This window comes from Trachurus japonicus, chromosome 11, assembly GCF_045865225.1.
Source record: "Trachurus japonicus isolate A0001 chromosome 11, Traja_1.0".
NCBI lineage: Eukaryota > Metazoa > Chordata > Actinopteri > Carangiformes > Carangidae > Trachurus > Trachurus japonicus.
This window is the reverse complement of record NC_140917.1, coordinates 10553791-10573802: the sequence shown is the minus strand read 5'-3', so window position 1 is coordinate 10573802 and position 20012 is coordinate 10553791. Positions and strand designations below refer to the sequence as shown.

The 20012-nt window shown below is 40.5% G+C and overlaps 1 protein-coding gene across 2 annotated transcripts in view; it reads left to right on the top strand.

Annotated features, from left to right (window-relative positions):
* Positions 1–13513: 13513 nt before the first annotated feature.
* Positions 13514–20012, top strand: part of LOC146978240 (tenascin-like) — a 47097-nt gene continuing 40598 nt past the window's right edge. For both annotated transcript variants that reach the window (XM_085790934.1, XM_085790933.1), the window contains exons 1-2: positions 13514–13740; positions 19120–19513. In XM_085790934.1, the coding sequence (XP_085647060.1) occupies positions 19379–19513 (135 nt within the window). In that variant the 5' untranslated portion in view covers positions 13514–13740; positions 19120–19378. The remainder of the gene's footprint in view (positions 13741–19119; positions 19514–20012) is intronic.

The following is a 20012-nucleotide window of genomic DNA, read 5'->3' as shown; positions in this document are numbered from 1 at the left end:
CCTCGCCCGCTCCGCATGGCTTCCCTATGGCTCCAACTCAACTCTATGTGTGTGTGTGTGTGTGTGCTGTACCTTCACATCTGCCTGTAGGCCCCAGGTATCGTTCACCTCGTCCATCCAGCCTCTCGCTGCTGCAGCTCGTTGTGTTTCAGTGGAAACTGTGAGTCAGAGGAAACAGAGAGTCATTGGTCAGACTGACTCTCTGTGTGGCCAACATGTGCCCATCTCATACTGAGTGTATGTTGGCCCGTGCATCGCAGCCACGCATTGGAGGGTGTGCATTTAACGGTACGTTCATCAGCGTGTGGAAGGATTTCAAATATGGAGTTGGACAAATTCAGCTTTGTGCTTCCTTTGATTTATGAAGCTAACAGATTTTAACAACTGGAGCAGAAAAATCAGTAAATTATGTGTTCCACAAGGACATAAATGGCCTTAAAACTTCAATCTATGACACAAGAGTAATGTCTAAACTATCATTACTCAGTCGCACAAACCTCATGTGTTATTCAGATATACGGAGGTGAAAAAATGTTAAAAACATTGATGCACCAATCCAAAATCATTGTGTCAAACAATAATAGAAACTAAAAACAACCAGAAGCAGGACTAAGAATTAAATCAACTATTTCAATGTGTTGATCCACTACACACCTGTCTGTCAGGACAACACAACATAGCACAAACCATAAACAATCATTCAGCTTCAGTTTGAGATTCTCTTGACACGTGAGGTTGACATACCAACCACAGCCTCCGTCTGGTGTGTGTTTGTATGTGTGTGTGTGTGTGCGTGTGTTTTAGTGGATGTGTCGGCTCGGCTGTGTTTACATTGGAAACATGTTAAAGGTGTAACAGTGCATGTCCCATAAAGCTGACACAGGACCTGTCTCTGTCGCCGTCAAACTGGCGGTTTTACGGCGAGACGGCAGTGACCCATTACACGGGGATGAATTCCTTCCAGGAGCTTCTCCAGCGTCACCAGCTGGAGCAGGGTGAGGAGTGTGAGGTCAGCTCCTGCACAAAAAAAGATTGGAGATTGTAAACTCACAAAAATTTAAGATGCTATTTCTATATCAGACTTTTAAGATGTTGCAGTTTTTCTTGGAGGAAAAGTTGATCTAGAAATATCCTGGCTGGCTCAAAACCAGCTTAGTAGGAGGTCATGGGAAACATGTCCAGGATCATCGTCTCGTGCCTTTTTAAGACCACGGAGTGAGATCCCCGCGGTGTCAGTCAACAGAGGAACTCGCCGTCAGGTGAGAGAGGCTTTGGCAGGTAGGACGGATGACTTACGTGCATTTCGTTGCGTTCATTTTCCCTTTGCGTTAAGCCGAGCAGAGAGCGGGCATGCAGCCAGACGGACAGACGGGTCCTGACGGGCCTGTTGTACGCGAGCTGCACACATTAATGAAAATCCGATCCGCCCTGATGTAATGCTGCAGCCACTTTGAGCTGGAGTCGGACGGAGAACGGGGGCCGAGCTGGATCCCCTCGTCTATAATAGATTCTCAGGCTGGACAGTCGTATTTCATAGAGAGGGGAACAACAAAGACTCATATATATATATACCAGACACATGCATATATACATACACAGTGTGTGAGGACATGGTGTGTGCTTGCATGTGTATATTAACAGTATTCTTGATGGTATGTGTGCAGATTTCCAAAATACAGTGCACCTTTTCAAACAGGGAACAGCGTTTTTCTCACTTGCAACAAAAACCTTTTCATTTTCTGGCATGAAAGTTAACGAGGTCTCATCATCTGCATAAATACTGTCATATGAGTCCGACTGATGTGGAGTATGAAGAGTTTTGCACCACTGATGTCAGAAACACATAAACCATCAGAAGTTTAGTTTCAGTCCCATTAAAAAGAGTGAAAAACGATCATTAGTTGGCATCTGAGTAAAGCTGTGGTAGAAACAACGGGGGGACATGATTTACTGTTGAGTTAGATATGAAATATAAATGGAGCACTTAAGCTGTTAAGAAAGAAATTCAAGGGAAAGTTAAATGACACTGAACACTGAACATTCTTGTAAAAGCCCCTACATTGGCTATAACCTGTTTTCAGATTTGTTCAACTTTATTTTATTGAAATTACATTATTTGATAAGACATACTGAATGGACCTTACGTTTTGACCAAGAAAAAAAAGATTATTTATCATTTTGCAACTAAATATTCACCCAGTACAACAACATATATCAATGTTTCAGCTCGTAGAAAGGACTTTTATTCTGAAATATAAATTATTTAACGTAGAACTCTTGACTGATAATAAACTCTGCACTGAATATTATAGTTTTTAGACACTTTTGGAGGCACAGCACAGGTCAAAAGTTTCATTTACAACTTATGAACAAATGGTTTCATTTTGATGACTCACTGACTGAGGGAAAATATAACGTATTGAATTTTAGAAGGTGAGAGGTCACGGCCTGTGTCACCTCCTCACCACCTCTGCTTCATTCAGCCGGTGTCTCTCACAGAGGAAACTGTAGGTGCATTGTGAGAATGAAAGTCAGCTCGTGTGCTCAGATGTGGTATTGTGGTTGAGGTGAGAAGAGGCCGTAAGTCGCTCAACCGCCGGCGGTTAGCATGACGCAGCCTGAGTCACACAGCGAGGACTGTGCAGCGTAACAGGAAGTCGAGAACCGATACCTCACACAGTCGACCACGGGCCACAGAGCAGCTTTTCAGTTTCACATAAACCCCGGTGAGAAGTAAAAACCACTGATTACTGAGACTGAGGGCTCTTTCTCTACTGTCGGCAGGAGAGGCCACCTACTAATACTCCACTTTAAACCATGTATGAAGAGCCTCGGATGAACTTATGCATGTGTATTTATATCTGATGATGATAAATTATTAGAGAGATTACCTTTCAACCTCATTTTTCGTCTTTGCTTTTCTTGTTTCTTGTCATTTTAAAGAACTAAGCAGGATTTCTCCCATGACTATGCTACAATTTTACCTTAATTCAAAAGCTCCAGAGTAATTGTGATAGTTGACTACATTGTGACTTGTTATGAGTGAAAAGTTAACGGAGGCTCCACCGCTCCACGGATTGATTTTTTTTGTTAAAAATAAATACACATGGCCCGGCGGAGGGTTAGCAAAACAGCGGAAATGCGACCAGACCTGCATAGTTCCTCTTTAAAGGACATTCAATATGTTTGGTTCAATCATTTATGTTCCCCTGAGTTTGTAACGTGATTAAAAAAAAGGTGTTATCATTGTTATTGTAAGATATTAGCATGCTGATGTCAGCATTTAGCTCAAACCATCGCTATCCTTAGGTCGGAGAGTTACTAGCTTACTACGTATTAGCGCCAAACATCTTTTGGTAAGCTCTGCTACAGAATGCTACATTAGCTTTACCTGTTTGTTTCGTTTACTAGTCTCACCAATCATTTCCACCTTTGGTTTATTTACAACACAAGACATTAGCTGCTACATTAAAAGTCTAAGGCCCAACTTTTTGCCTATTTCTGGATTAGCCAGGAGTTAGGGGCGGAGTCAGCCGCTGCTAATACTGTAGTGTCAGTGCAGCCTGCAGCCGCCTCTAAACTCCAGAAAGCGATTGGTAAATTCACATCCAGTATCATATAAAAAATAAAAATACAGAAATGATGAATCATAAGTCAACCAAGCATCTCACTCCACATCGTTTTAATTTGTCAAAAAAAATCCTGTATTAACCACAAATCATGCTTTCTTAGGAGAAATATTTCTTGCAGCTTAAAAGTCATCCTCACGGGAATGTTTCCAAACCCGCAGCTCATTTTCAGTAGCAAATGGATTTGGCAGGAAGTGGTGAGCAGTATCTGGTTATGATGACTGGACTGTCATTGATCAGCCGATCAGCCAAAAATGCCAGAACCAATGCTCCGCTCGTGCATGTGGCCTTAGCGCAGGGGCTCAGCACATCATCAGTAAAGCTCGCACAGCGTCTTGACTTCCTCAGAGAGCGAAGGGCCGTTCAAACGCTGACAGACTCAATTAATTTCTCCACGAAAGAAGAGCGAGCCTGTTCCATCCGTAGAAAACCCACTGTTTCAGTTCTATCCAGTAAGTTTAATAACTGATCGATCACCTGCCTGGAGCTCGAACATTTTCCTTTTTCCAAACCGAATTCTGACACTGCGAAATATCAGCCGGAGCAGGATCAGTGCTGTGGATTTCCAGTGCCAACCTGCCTTAAATGAAAAGTTAATAAAGAAGGAAAAAAGAAGCAGAGGAGCGATTGTTCCTGCAGAACCGCTGGTAGCTGCTTGGATCTCCAGTAAAAGATCGAGGCACCAGAACCCGTTCGTTTTTTACGAGCTTCTACTTTCCTCTTCTAATGACTTTTTTTCCTCCTCTTTTCTTTTGGTTCCTCTCAGCGCTCCAAGTCATTTATCTCTTAAAATCATCTTCTCTCCTCTAACGACTTGGCTGTGGCTTGTAACGAACTCCCCTCTCTCATAATGAGCAATTTCCTCTGTTGTCATGGTGACTTCACCTTTTTTTTCCCCCTCTTATATATATTCAAATGACTCGTTTTCCATTTTCCTCGTCACTGCACTTTCATACTGATGAATGATGTTTGCTTAAGGCGGTCAAAGTTCAAATCAAATAAAAACCCAATCTGATGCTGACTCATCGGTAATTGTTTAGCTACTTTCAGGACAGAATAAGATTTGATTAATCGGTCTGCATATGATGGAGGATCCAAAATTAGACAATCAGGTCTACAGAGGATCACCAGATGTGCCCACCCATAAAGTTACAGCCCAAAACACAGCTCTGTCACTTGGCAACCATGACCACAAGTAACTATTTTGAGGTTAAGGCCCTTGGTTTTAACAGTTGTACCATTACCTGTTGAACTGAGCTGAATTTAAAAGTGTAATCTTCAGGCTCTCTGTCCATAGGCTACAATGTTATTTTCATAATGCAAAAGAGTATTTCTAAGGTTTTCCTAGGTTCATATTTTCATTATTTCCTGTTTTATTTTAGGGAATCTCACCTGTCCTCTCATTTGCTGTGATTCTTTGATTGTCCTTGTTGGTTTCACCTGTGTTTCAAATCCTTAGATCTTATTTTTTACTTAGCGTTGTGTGAGTTCACTCTTGAAAAGACTCCATTTCTCCTTCCTTAACACTGACACTTGGTTTCGAATGGCCTACAAACGGAGATATCCTTTGACAATTAAGTGAGATCTAAAGATCTTACCCATACGAAATGGGACACCACTTAGCATAGCCGATGTGCACTTACACCTATGTCACATGCAGCAACGACGTAGGAGACACAACCTGTAGTGGGTTTTCATTCAGCTCCAGCAGTTGCACCTGTTGTGTCAGGTTTGATGAACCAACAAAGTAGAAATGCAGAAAACAGAAGACGCCCTCGCTTCTCTCCAATTTTAAGGAGGTGTTTTAAGGTTTGAAAAGCATTTCCCCTCGCTTACATGAGAACACGCAAAACCAAGTGCTACAGCAGGGCCAAAATTGAGTGGAAGTGGTTAAAATGGGGCAGGGCCTAAATTTAGTTTAGATTAAGTGAAGTTGTTTTTGTCAGAGTCAATCTGTTGAGTCCAATATCATCCGAGTTACCCTGGTGTAACATTAATATGATGAGTCATGTTAATAATCCGTAGGACACTGAGGCGCCTGAACTCGTTGTTCTGACAAAACTGTTTCCATTTGAAGGTTTAATGGTGAAATAAGATGCTTTCACAGCAAAGGATGAATAAAACAATGAGTCAAGAACATCATCAGACACATTCAACTTCATCAGGGCTCGATCACTTTCAGTTTTCCCCCCAGAAACGAACAACTTCTCACTCATGACAAAGAATATAAGTTGTGGTTTTTACAGTTTCACCTTGAACGATGTTTAGTGACAGTTGACAAGTCGTTACCTTTTTGTGCTTAATTAGCGCTCAGCCTGTCTGGCTGCCATCTGCAAGTTGCTGACTTTAACTCTGACGACCTGATGAGAGAGAAGCTGACGCCCTCCTCTGTTTCCAGTCCACTAACAGAACAAACGGAGGGCGGCCTGCTCACAGCTTCCTGAAGAGTAAATGAGCTTGACAAGCGATGGCTGACGAACGCTACAACCACCCACCTGCTCAGAAGCGTGCATGCACACACGCACACACTGCTGAGAGGAAAAAAGTTTGTAGGTTTTATGTGCACAGCGTGGCCCAGCGTGGCCCACAGCTCAGAGACGGGAGCTGTTTATAACGTGCGTGACCACACACACGAAAACTTCTGCGGTCACGATTGTTAAATCTGTTGGACGACTCAAACAGAAGCTGCAGATTTGACTCAGGATGAAACAAGTCAAACAGACTCTGTCCTTCTTCATCCTTTCATCCTCACAAGTCATCAGTTATAATGAGTTTCTTCTCCATTCCTGCTCACTGTCTGTGCATCAGTTCTGTGCTTTTTGACCTATTACATTCAATTTCAAAGATTTTCATTCAGTTTCCATGGATGTCCATTTCCCCATCTGACCACTAGATGTCCATACACTATCTCTCACCTGACCTCCTCCACCCACTCACACACTTGATTTTAATCAACTTGTTTCGCTGACACCAGCTCAGATCAACTAGTTATGTGTGTTTCTTCTGCTTTGATTAGTTTTTTTTCTCCTCCATCCTCTTCCTGAGCTTTCAGTGTGGCCTTCTTCTTCTTCAGCTCTTCCTCCTGTAGTATTGATATCTGTGACTCAAATCCTGTCATTTGCCATAAAAACACTTGAATAGTTTGGCAAGAAGTTCACATCACATTGAGAAAAATGATACTGCAACTACAGAAGCCATGAAGGGTGCCTCTCCAGGGTTGTTTTTCCACTGATGAGAAAGATCATAAAAAAAGGAACTTAGAGTAAGTCCACATTTATAGAGGAATAAAAAATCAATTTTTTATCTAAGAAAAGAAACCACCCAAGAAGCAAATGGGGAATCATTTTAGAGAATAAAAAACTTGATGCAAAACGATCCTAAGAAGTCTTGTGTGCCTTTCTGGACCTCCATATACAACAAACGCAGCAGTTTCACATTTAAATGACTGATGATTGAATTATCCCTGAATTACAATATACTACTGAAAGGAAATTGAAATGTCAACTTCACCATTTCCTAACATTGTTTTAATGATCTGTATAAATACAAAAAAAGGACGTCATAAATTCATAAAACCTGCCAGGAGAAATTTCAGACAGTGTTTTCTCTGGCTGCAGACGTTGACATGAGACAAGTATTAAAGATCTTTTTCAAGGCTTCTGCTTTGTTTAATAATTAATTTCCATCTTTTAATGTCAGGAAATATTTTTTGTAACATCCTCTAATCACTAAAGTGGAGACAGCGTGTTTTGCCAAAGCTGGAAACAAATCTACCTTCACTTCCATCACTCAGTGAAATTGATGCAGATGCAAATAAACTCTCCATTAATTCATGTTTTTCTTCCTCGGTTATTATTCAGAGATAAAACACTCACAGACACTGACGCAGACTGCAGCGATGACCGGAGCAGCAGCATCACATTATCTCAACAATCTGGCTTCAACCCCTGTAGCCGAGATCGGTTCGAAGTGTGAGTGAAACCAGAGTTATTCTGCGTTCTGACACTTTGTCATTTTGTTGGTCCAAAAACTCGCCTGAAACCTCAGCGAGGGCATAAAAGAAAAATAAATAAATGACCCACGGTTGAAAAATGTCAGTTTCCTGGTCGCACACAAACACAATCTATCTCAGTTATCGACAGAACAATCAAGACTCGGGCTTCAACTCCAATTAGCATTTTCCAGCTTTACAGGATCCACACTCTCCAGCTCCCACACAATCCTACTCCACTTGGCGCAGCTCATAAAGCATATGGTACAATTAGCCTTGACTTTATCGTGCATGTGGTCCTGGTTTCTGAGGCATTTCTGCCATTTTCGGGGGCTCCCACAGAGACCATGAAGGTCCCGTTGATGAGTCTATGAGGGCAGGCTAAAGGTTTTTGCGCTGAGTAGTTAAACTTGAAGGTGATTAGCTTGCTGCAGTGGAGCACTTAAGGTCTGAAGGAAAACACATTAAAGCCCCCCAGGCCATAGACATTAAAGCTTAATCATACAGTAAAATATATAGGGTTCAAAATATGGTGTTAAAATGACGCCAAAATGAGTCAATAGTCAGTGTTGTAGATGCATCTAATTGTCTTCAGATCAGTTTCTTAAGCCCAGTTGTTTTCCAGTTGTGTGGAAGAATCATTAAAAAAAACACAGACTTTGATTTAGTCAAATGCAACGCAGGTGAATTTCCTCTGAGTTTTGCTGGAGGCTAAAACACTTTGATCTGCAATTGGAGAAACCACCAGTTGTAATCATTAGAGAATCAGGACAATAAAGAGAACAGGCTGCTGATGGACGACGTGTCAGGTGGACGATTTTAAAGGGACAACGAGGAGTTTCTCCATCGGCAGAATGAAAAATTCTGCGACAATAAAAAAGTCTCATATTAATGTGGATGAATCTACGTTACCCACACTTGTTAATGGGTCCATTTTCGGAAAATATATCATTTTGTCTCTATTGTTATTTTGTTATTATTAGTGGTGGCGGAAATGCTGGGCGAGCCGACCAGCGTTTCCTTACTTTCGGTTTTGCGGCGAGTCATGAGAATAACGCAGCCGAATCGCCATTTATGGTCGGAACTACGACGGTATGTGATCGTCTTTAAACCTCTGACTTTAATTGTTGATGAATGAAAACATGAGTCTGTCTTGCGCCGGTCAAAGAATTTCACGGTGCGCGCGGAGGCTCATAAATATAGTGTGAAAACACTTTGCTTTTCCAAAACTCCTCGTTGTCCCTTTACATTCGTGCAGTGTGGGAGCTCATGGTATAAAATCCAATACTTGAGTTGTGTTTTCAGGCCACTGTACAGAAGAAAGACGCAGACTCACAAAGAGACAAAAGACTTTGAGTCGAGTGTCTCTTTATTGTTGTTTTATGTCTCTTTGTAATTGGTATGTCTCTTGCTGTATGTCTGTTGTTGTTTTATGTCTCTTTATTGTTTTTATGTCTCTTTATGTCTTTTTGTTGTTGTTTTATGTCTCCTTGTGTCTTTTTATTGTTGTTTTTTGTCTCCTTGTATCTGTTTTGTGTCTTTTTCTGTCTATTTGCTGTTGTTTTATGTCTTGTCACTGTTGTTTTACATCTCTATTGTTGTTTTTCTCTCTCCTTGTAGTTCGTTTATGCCTGTTAATCTCTCTTTATTGGTCTTTCATGTCTCTTTGTATCTGTTTTGTGTCTCTTTTTGTCTATTTAGTCTTGTTTTAAATAGGTTTTACAGCAATAAATCATAACAGTGATTTCAGACACATGTCCTGGCTGAGGACACACTCACTCGTTGTTGGATGCCTAGACCTGGTAGTCCTCCTGACTGATACATCATGTCATGATCGTGTCATGATCACAGATTTTTGTTTGTTATCTGCTGGTAAAGTGGTCAAACAGTTTGTTTTCAGTTTCCCTGCAGCGTCCACGTGTCCCGTCGTCCGTCTGGATCGCAGCCTCAGGTGAGAGTCTCACATTGCGGGACTCGGAAACAGGGTTCGATCTCTGGCACATTAACTTCACTCCACTTGAATTATTCTTGATTTTAATTGAAAAAATTCACTGCACAAATGTTTTGAAGGCAGAAAAAAAAGAAAACAGCACACCTGACACCGATTAGTCATCAATACACAACTGATTGATAAGTGTTTACTCTACGAAGGACTTGGAGAGCTTATTGTTTATTCTTTATTTTGTATCCCCCTCAGCTGTTACTTTGGCAACAACAACAACTCCTCCTGTGGTCCATCAGTGAAGCCGCCCTGCAGCACATCTCACATGTTCCCAATACGAAAGACACTCTTATTTTTAGACGCCGAATGACGTCAATCTTTAAACTAAATGCTCCAATTCAAACGGTAAAGACTGGCAGAATCCAAATATTTCCCCAAAAAGAGGGAAGATTTTTGTTTTATTCTGAAAGGGGAAAAAAATCAACAAACTGTTGATTTTGGCAAAATATTACGATAATATTATTTTTCGAGGCTTTAGAATTTCTCAAATGTTAATTTTGTTCTTTTGAACTCACATTTTAATGTTATTTTACAGTACTTCTCTTTTTTTAGTTTTGCCAGATTTACAGTCTGCTTCTGTTTGACATCTCTCTTTTTCATGAGTCTTCAATAAGAGAGTTTTTTATATTGAATTCAAGATGTGCATTAATAAAATCCTCCTTTCCATATCTGAGCCGACATTGGAACAGTAAACTTGTAATTATTTGTTTTATACGTATATAAAAGTTTTTTTTTGTCCTGGTGTTGCATGAGGTATTCACTCACATAAAGTGGTGTGTGTGATTGACAGGGAGATTCAGTGCCTAGCTTCTGGATGCGGAGCCCAGGGGGTGGGAGGGCAGTGAGAGTTAGAGCTCTCCTGAGGTCTGTCGGGCTTTAGAGCCAGGTAGTAAACCTGACAGTAAATCTGATTGGCCTTCAGCCCCTGATTAGTGAGGCTGAAGCCGCCACAGTGTGTATCGGCACACTTTTGGTCGATACTACAGTCGACAGAGCTCAGCTTAACATGATTCTGACAAAAGTGTAAAGAAAGAGAAAACTACTTTTTCGTTTGAAAGCAACAGGTTTTAAAAGAACAGGTTGTTGAAGGACTGACCCAAACCAGGACAGACAGGGGAGTTGTAGGATGCCGGGGTCAGTCAGAGTTTAATGTTGGGTAATAAACCTGATTGGCTTCAGCTTACAGCCAACAGGTCTGAAACCACCATCGACTCCTGTTTAACTACCACACCCATCACATCTCCCAGCTCTGTAAATGTCTAAACATCATAAATAGATTTTTTTTTATTTGTGAGACAAAATACACATGAGCAATGATCCATGGTTTCATAAACTATTAACACATGTCACAGAGTACTTGATTATTCATAATCACGCAGATTTGCGTCAAGTATCCCACTGCTTTCATGTATATTTATTTATATTTGAGGATAAAAAAGAAATTGAAATGATTAAATGAGTGTTGGTTGAAGCCCACTTAAGTGATTAAATTGTTTCCCTGTGACACAACATTACAAACATAGCCAATAACATGAAACACATTGACACCACTAAGGCTATTTATTACAAGTTTTCATCTGGGAGGAAACAAGCTTTTTCCATTTATCTGATTAAGGATGACAAAATCCTAAATAACTCAGTGGAAATAACAAAACAATTAGTAAAACAATGACGTGAAGTTTTAATTACGGTAAAATCTGTTAACGTTAAGATTTTCAAGGTTATTTCATTGAGATAAAAGATTCATTTGTGATGTTAGTGTTGTTTTACATGATCTCAAAGATGCAACGGTCAAACCACAGTGAACAGAATGTAAATACTATCTGTTCATATGTCATGGTTTCTCATTAAAATGGGACTATGATGTTCTCAGTTGATCATTTTGTTTGGACTTTGTGTTCAAAAGAATGACTAAACCAACCAAACAAAGTCATAGCCTGGTAAATCTGACAGAAACACAGCGGGAAGTTTCGCCAACAACTCGATCCAAACCATTAAAAAACCATTGGATTTTTCAAACATCATCTCTGATGTTTGTCATTTTCCAACAATCCTCTGCTTGACCTCACCTGAACCACCAAAATCCAACGTCTTGCCTGGACCCTGGTTCAAAGGCCCCATACTTGACTTCTTGAACTCGGCCTTTGATCAACAGACAGCTCGACCTTTCCACGTCGCTCACGTTGAACCGGACTGACTTTACTACAAAGAAGAAAGAGAAGTCGGCCGCCGGAGGAATGAGAACAATACAGCTGATCTTCTCATTGTTTCCCCTGATGTTTAACATCTTCCAGTCTCACTCTTTTACCCATTAAAAAACAATAAATCAATCAGCTTTAACTGATTACATGAGGAACATCTTGGAAAAGGTCAATCTCTGGTACTTTGAGAGTTTCGCCCAACATTTGATCATATCGACAAAAGACTATAGTGAGACTAAACAGGAACTGGAGGTGTAGGAACGCTGCACTCACACTGGAGAGTTCCTCAAACAGCCTCCGTTCTTCATGTCATGGAAACTTTCCTCTGAGACTCTGACATGTCTGCATCACATCAGTGCAGCAGATCCATCAGCTGCACGTTCAAGCTGCCAAACTCCTGTCCTACTAGATCCCCAAGGTCCTCCTGGATCCAGGTCTGGAGACTGAGAAGACCTCCGAAGTCCGCTGGATTGAGACATGGCGCTTTATTGTACCGGACGGTAGCCATTAGAAGATGGTCCACTGCTGAACGTGGTCAGCAACATCCAACCATCCATCCATCCATTGGGATTACAGAAGTCTGTCTCTCCTGGGACGTTCCCAGGCCACATGGGATATGTGATTGCACCAGAGACCCTCCAAAGGAAAGCTTCCGGGACATATCCTGATCAGATAACACTACCTCCCCAACTGGCAGCTCCAGTTTGAGCTTCCTCAAGATGTCGAAGCTCCTCATCCTATCGCCTAAGACTGAGCCCAGCGACCCAGCAGAGGAAACCCACTCAGGATTGATCTGATTGAGACTTGTTTGATAGTAAAGGGCTGAAAGTGTAAAGAAAACATCCACGACACCATGATCATCAGATATATGGATACAAACTTGGACTCCTCCATCTGCTGCTTCCGCACAAATCCAGATCCATCAGACCAGGGTACACCTTTCTTTTCCTTGCTTACAGGAAGTGGAGCCTGGTGTGGTCTGCTGTTGTAGTTGATCCACCTCAAGATTGGACATGTTGGCCATGAGTGGTTATCTGAGTGACCATAGCCCAACCAGTCCGTCCAGCCTCCTCTGACCTCTCTTCTCGACAAGGTTCAGAAAGTCCATCTGCAGGATTTTATGCATGGCACAGCTGCACTGTCATTGATGATGCATCAACAAGGCGTGAACAGACTTTATGCATCTTCTTGTTTAAGGACCTCAGTGAAAAGGGCTTGAGATGAGAGTTACAGTGTTTTTTCTGCAAGAACATGTGAATCTTTTTTCTTTCATGCATCCTCCCTGAACAAAACAAGACTAATAGAAGCCAAGAGCCAGTGCACGATGTCAGATCCTGGAGCTGCTCCACTGACAGTGAACGGGAAGGCAGGTTTATCAGCAACAGCACCAAAATGAAACCCAAAACAAAAGAGTCAAACAAAGGGACACAGTGTGGACTGTCTATCTATGTCTGTCTGTCTGTCTCTAACGTCATGGAGCATCCAGCCGAGGACAGAGACAATTTCAAAACACATTAAAGTTTTTAGGCCCCTGCGTTCCCTTAAAAAACATCTAAAAATTCAGATGTTTTCCATCGCAAATCCCCCTCCGCCCCCCGCCCAACAGGGACCTGTAAAGCACATAGAATTACATCAGAGAGAAAGACAGAAGGTGGAGGAGGAGGAGGAGAGAGAGAAACAGAGAGAGAGAAAGAGAGGGAGAGAGAGGCAGGAAAAATTCTTCAAGTATGAGAAAATTTTACTGCTCTCCTCCCCTCTCTTTCTCCTCTTTTTTCTTTCCTCCTCTCTCTCTCTCTCTTTCTCTGTCCATTCCCCCTCCCTCTGGTTCTGTTGGTCAGTCAATGAGAGCTTCACAGATCTGGACAGAGGCAGAAGTCTGGACCAGTGGAGACAGAGAGTCGTCACAGCTCTGAGCAGGTAGGTTTTTCTTTTTTCTTTTTTTTCAATTTTCTCAAAATCTGCAAAAAATCTCGGTCAAGCATCTTTGATTCATCATCTCTAAAGGGATTTCAGAACAATTCCATTGATTTTTTTTTGAGCATGCAAATGTGCAAATTGCACGCAAATTATTCACTTAGAGCTGCACAAATCAGTTGATTCTGATCTGATCATTGATTAATTAGTTTCTAAATTCTGTTGTCTTTCTTTGCAAATTATTTTTGCAAATGATTTAGATTTTTTGTGTTTTCTGGCATTTTAATAATCAAAAAAATAAAAACTTTAGTCCATTATTTAGTTAACAAAAAAATATGACAGAAGCATCAATAGAAAAATAACCATAAGTTGGTAACACAAGGCTGTATTCATTATAATTATATGCGGCTACAAGAAGTCTCAGACCTCTGGGCACCGCTATCTGTATCATTGGATATCAAATCTGTTAGATACATATATAAAATTATTGTTTTCACAACGCAGAAAACGCATGTGTAATAACTGTAAGTCAAACTTATTCAATACCAATCATTCAGTTTTTGCAAGTTATTTTGTCCAGTTTGATACTTTCTGCCTTGTGTTAAGTTGTGAAACATTATGTGTTCATCACTTGTTCTTTGTAAGAAGGGAGGGTAAAATCATCTTATATTAAGCTCCATGTGGATTCAGATTTTTAATTGCATCAGGAAATCAGGTGGTTTCCAGAATCTCGACTTCGAGGAGCAGTTTCAGTGTCACTGAAAATCAGTGTAAATGTCTGTGGTGCATTCAAAGACGTCTGAGCTGCAGTGAGTGCATGTGATGCCTCTGGGTCATTACATGATTAATCTTAGCCTTGTAATTTATCAGGAACCTGCTGCAAATCATAAAGTTATTTGGACCAAAAGGTTTTAACTTAAACTACTTTCATCCAGTTTCCTGCCATTTAAAGCTGCATAAAAACCTCATACTGTAAACTGACCTTGATATTTTTAATTCTTTTGTTCTTTTTCCATGGTCAAAAATAAAGGCTTAATGTAAAGTCATTATTGTTAAAGTTGAACTCTGCATCAGTGTGGCTCCAGATGTTTCTGCTGCAGATCTGAGAACAGTAGTTTCATTCCTCTACCGTGTCCAGAGGGAGCTGAGTGCAGTTTGATAAATATCCTCAGGTGATGTCACCTGAGTCAAAGTGGGTCGGGTCTGAAGACGGTGAACAGATTTAGGGGTGTGGCCTCAGAGAAACAATAGACCAACAGAAGGGCTCTGAGTCTCTTTACTTTCAGTCATGTATGCATGTATGTAGAGTGACTGCTTCGTTATGACATCACAAAGTTACCAAAGTCTTGACAGCTGATTTTAAGGCTCAGTTTCTGAACGCAGGCTGTGTGCTTTTCTCTGTGGTCTGAGGCTTTGATACTTTCACAGCATTGATATATATATATACATATTTTAATATCTTACCTTTAATGTTTCTGCCATTTATAAGCACTGTTTAATCTATTGTTGGTGTGTTTTGACAGTGGAACAAACTTATTAAACAGATATTTATTATTTTCAGGGAGATAAAGTTAAGACTCAATAGCACAGGTTACTTTAACAGTATAAATATTTATAAAATGGTTGCTTAGTAAAATAAGAATTGTTTTTATATGGACTAATAAAGATAAAAGTTTCTGATGGATATCAGTTTCATAAAAATCTGGAGTACAGGAAGATCCAGGTGTTAATTCTTAAGTCTTGGGCAACTTTCCTGCACTGCGCACCAAACAACAACGACTGGTTTTCCAGAAATACGTTGTCACTATGTTGGAAAAAAGCATAAACCATCCAAGAAAACTTGTGCTTTAGTTAAAAAAATAAAGCAAAAAACAAAAAACCAACAAACTCAGTGTTCAGAGGAAAGGTTATCATTGGGGTTTTTTTCTATTGGCAGTTTGTGTAGTTATTCTCACTACAAGTAGGGGGCCACATAAATTCTGCACCAGAATTTATAGAAATATAAAGTCTCTTAATTATCAGTTTAAACTAGTTTAGAATAAATAGTTGAATAATGTGCTGCTGCCAGACTGCTAACTTCAGTCAGATGTAGATAAATGTTAAATAAAAGAAAAAGAAAAACATGATAAACACATAGTACCATTCCTTTAGTGTCACCAGGTTGTGTGTGTGTGCGTTCATGTGGCAGTTTACCTTGGCTGCTGAAAGCAGCACTCAGCGTGAACAGCAGCAGTCAGAGGGCGAGGGTGAAGGCGGAGGGTGAGTGTGGCGGGTTTATGGTGCATTGAGGGAGTTTCTATTGCCCCCTCATGTGTTTTCTGAAGGGGTCCTACCACAGCAGCTGGAACAGCTGTCACAGGCAGGTATTTACAAGCTAATTGTAGTGGATAGAGCAGGCGCAGTCACCGGCTGAGGTCTAGACAGATGTGAGTTAAACGGCAGATGTTGACCCCTCTTTGTGTCGGGTCGAGTCAAATTAGTAGCAGAGGGCGGGAAAAGGTGGAAAATGTCAGGTTCACATATGAGCTCCATGTTCATGCACACTGAAAACTGACTTTTCAATTACAACAGTATGATGGAGTGTTTTTGTGGGGAAAAAATATAAAACACAGCAAGTTTTGATGCAGGGGGTCTTTAAATGCATCACTGAACCAAGAGGAAATAAGTAACCAAGGGAATTAATGTCCAGCATTACAACATTATAATAATATATATAATTTGTAAATCTAATAAAATCCAGAACAACAACATGAGATTAGAGTACGTTTAAACCTGTTTGATCTTCATGAACATTAAAACTCCATTGGTCACCACTCAGTCGATATCAAACTCTACAGAAAATACGGATATTCATAATAGACAGTTTGAAGAATTTTAATTAATAATGTCATTGAAGTTTTTTTTTCCATGTAAATACATATTATTGATGAGGATCCTGCATTTTTTTTTTTATTATTAAAAAAAGATCCACTGTGTGGTCTCTGCTCTTTGCTGGACAAACTATATAATGACAACTTAATTTCTTCATCGTGTAAGATGTTTAATGACGTATTGGATTAAAAAAAATAATCGTTTTTATGAGTCCTTAAACTCTGAATCATTTATAAAGTTTCCTTGTAATAAGAATATTTGGTTCTAACCCCAGAAAAAACAGAGAGTAATCAGGTGGTAAATGTCTTAATGCTAAGCTACAGAACTGCCCCAAGGCTTTTATTCTGAAATTCTGTGAACAAATTAACATAAATGAGAATAATGTGTTTTAAAGGGGGAAATTTATTTTATATGTTGTCAACAATAAACTCCACACAGTTAATTCAACTAATTAGAATCACAGTCTTTTTTTCCTTTCATTAGAACCAAATTACAAGTTTCCCCACATGAAACATTCAATAAATCATAAGCAAACAAACAGCGATATAAAATAAATTGTTACCTAAACTGTTCATCTGTGAGGAAACTAAAACATCTCATTTTATTAAAGATGTTTAAGTGCTCAGTGACAGCGAGCAGGGTCTTTATGTCCTTCATGCTTAACAAAGATCCAGTTTAGTGCACAGAAAATCTTCATCTTTGACTCCTAAATGATAAATCACAGCCTCTTAGAATAACATATTGAAAATTATTACTGAACAAGAGGAAAATAAACGACTCGTCTGACAAGATGAAAAACATTTACAGATGCAGTTCCACTGTAATTCAGATATTTATGAGTTTGTGCATATTTTGGTCTTTTCCAGCCGATTGAGTGACTGACGTCAGGCTGCTGTTGTTGCAGCACCGGTGACTCTCAGCAGCTGGTTTCTACATCCAAACCTGCAGCTGAAAGTGGATTTGAGTCGAACTCTCAAACATTAACAAGCTTTGGGTTAAAAAACCTCTCTGGGGAGACGCGGCTGGTTAGATCATTGAGGGATTGACTCATATTTGTGGACACGCTCGGCTACTGTGTGTGTGTTGGAGGAAATGTCAGGGGAAAACTTTCTAACTCAAAGTGTGGCAGGATTATTTCTTTTTTACTCTGATTTAATAATAATGTGGTCCTTTGTGCATTTCTTTTACACTTAGCCTGGAAACTTTTCATAAAGCATGTAATTCAACATGTGTTACATGTCACTGACGATAAAATATGGCAGAGATTTTAAAATAGCGGCTAACAGTAATCAGTGTAATGGCACAGGCATGAGGGGGATATTGTGATTTTATTCTTTCAAACTGTGAGCAAACTGATAAAAGACAGCTTGCTGGACATTTTACACTATTATTGTGTTACTAAGCAACTGTCATCAATATTTGGTTTTATCAAAGTTGCCAGAGTTTTCATTTTATCTCCCTGAAAATAACACATATCAGTTCAACAAAAACATGCCAATCGTAGATGCTTGGATATGAAATTGGATGCAGTGATATTTTCATGTCTTTACTGATTATAGATCAGGCCTTTGTTCTATATTATTAGAGTGAACAGCCTCAGTCCACAGAGATATGTACATGGCTTCAGAAACTGAGTCTTAAAAAATGGCCCGTCAGAACTTCTGTAACTTTGTGATGTCACATCAAAACAGTCTCCAAGCTCCGCCTACCTGGGCCCTTCTTCCAGGATTTAGTTTCTCTGAGCGTTTTACCTGAAATCCGATACATCTTTATTCAACCAATCATAAAACAGTTAGCCAATCAGAAGACAGACTTACTGTAAAGCCTCCTTTCTTCTGATTGGCTGACACCAACCTGATGTCACAAGTGCAGAGAGAAGCTGAGAGTGGAGATGTAACACTACACTGAGATGGTTCTTAAACCCACAAATTTATCTTCATGACAAGAACCATGAAAAGATTTAGCAGTCGTAGTAAATGAACTGTTTCTTACTGTCAAGTGTGAATGTACCATCATGTAATTTACAGTAACTTACGAATGTTTCATGGATATGAACTCTCATCAACAAACTTCATCTACTGTAAGCATCATCTAAGCTTCAGTTTTAGACCTTTAGTGTTTTGGGAAATTGCAAACAGGGCCAGTGAGACCGAACCAAACAAAACCATAGCACATGGAGATATATTTCGTGGAATACTCCTTATAAACTTTGCCAAATTGCCCCAAAAGAACCAATTAAAGTATATCCAGCAGTTTAAATGGTCTTCGGTTTGACCCATGTGCCACCAACCTGTGAGGTGGTTCTGTTAGAGAACTGGCTGCGGGACAACAAATTGCTCCTTCAAACCAAGTTACTGTTTCCATTGTGGTTCTTTTGGCTGACACGCTCCACTGACAGACCCATAAACAGCTAATGGCCTCATTTCTGCTAATTGTGACCAAAGTGGAGTCTGTCGAGCTGACATGAAATTTTAAGGTGGGTTTAAATGTGTAATTTTGTCCATGTTTCAGGGGGAAAATCCCTGAAGTCCAAAGAAGGAAGGAAAAACAACCAGAGAGTCTCATCACCTGTGTGGAAACCCAGAGATAACAGCTGACAGAGACCAGCACAGTGTCTCCTACATCTGTAAAGATCTTGGAAACACTGATCCTCAACTCGAGCAGACAAACTAAAGCTCAGACCTCCTGAGCAGACCAACAGGTCGGCTCGTTCCCTCCCCTCATTTTCCCAAACAACCACAGGGGCTGTCATCCTTGTCGGACCCCAGACATGCCTCCATTCATCCCCTCCCTCTTCCTCACCCTCCTGCTGGCTGGGCCGGCCCTTCTGACCCCAACGACCTCCAATGAGCTGCAGGTCAGAGGTCACAGGACACCAAGGGACACCAAGCAGGACTCCATCAAGGTGAGGGAGTGATGATGACACAGTTACAGCTGCAGGCTCAGCATTAATTAGAGGCAACAAGACCCACAGGGCAGGCAAATGTTTATATCTGCCTCTACCTGGAAGTTTCCAGTCAGTTAAAGGGATAGTTGTACATTTTGGCTCAGAGCTACGCTACGGAGGCTAATGGGATTTCTTGGTTTCCCTCATCAAACTCATCAAATACACAACCCAGAAACTCCAAAACGCTCTTGTGGACAAGTTGTGAGCTGCACAGTCACCACGCTATGAGATAATAATGGAACGTTGTGAGACAGAGTTGTTTTAGAGGTAAATTCATGCAAAACCGCTGATGCGCGTTGCCTTCAGGGACAGTTTTTCAGCAAGCAGTCTCTGCGTTTGTCACGAAAACAACTCTGTCTCGTAACGTCTGTTATTATCTCATAACGTGGTGAATGTGCAGGTCACAACTTGTCCACAAGAGCGTTTTGGAGTTTCTGGGTTGTGTATTTGATGAGTT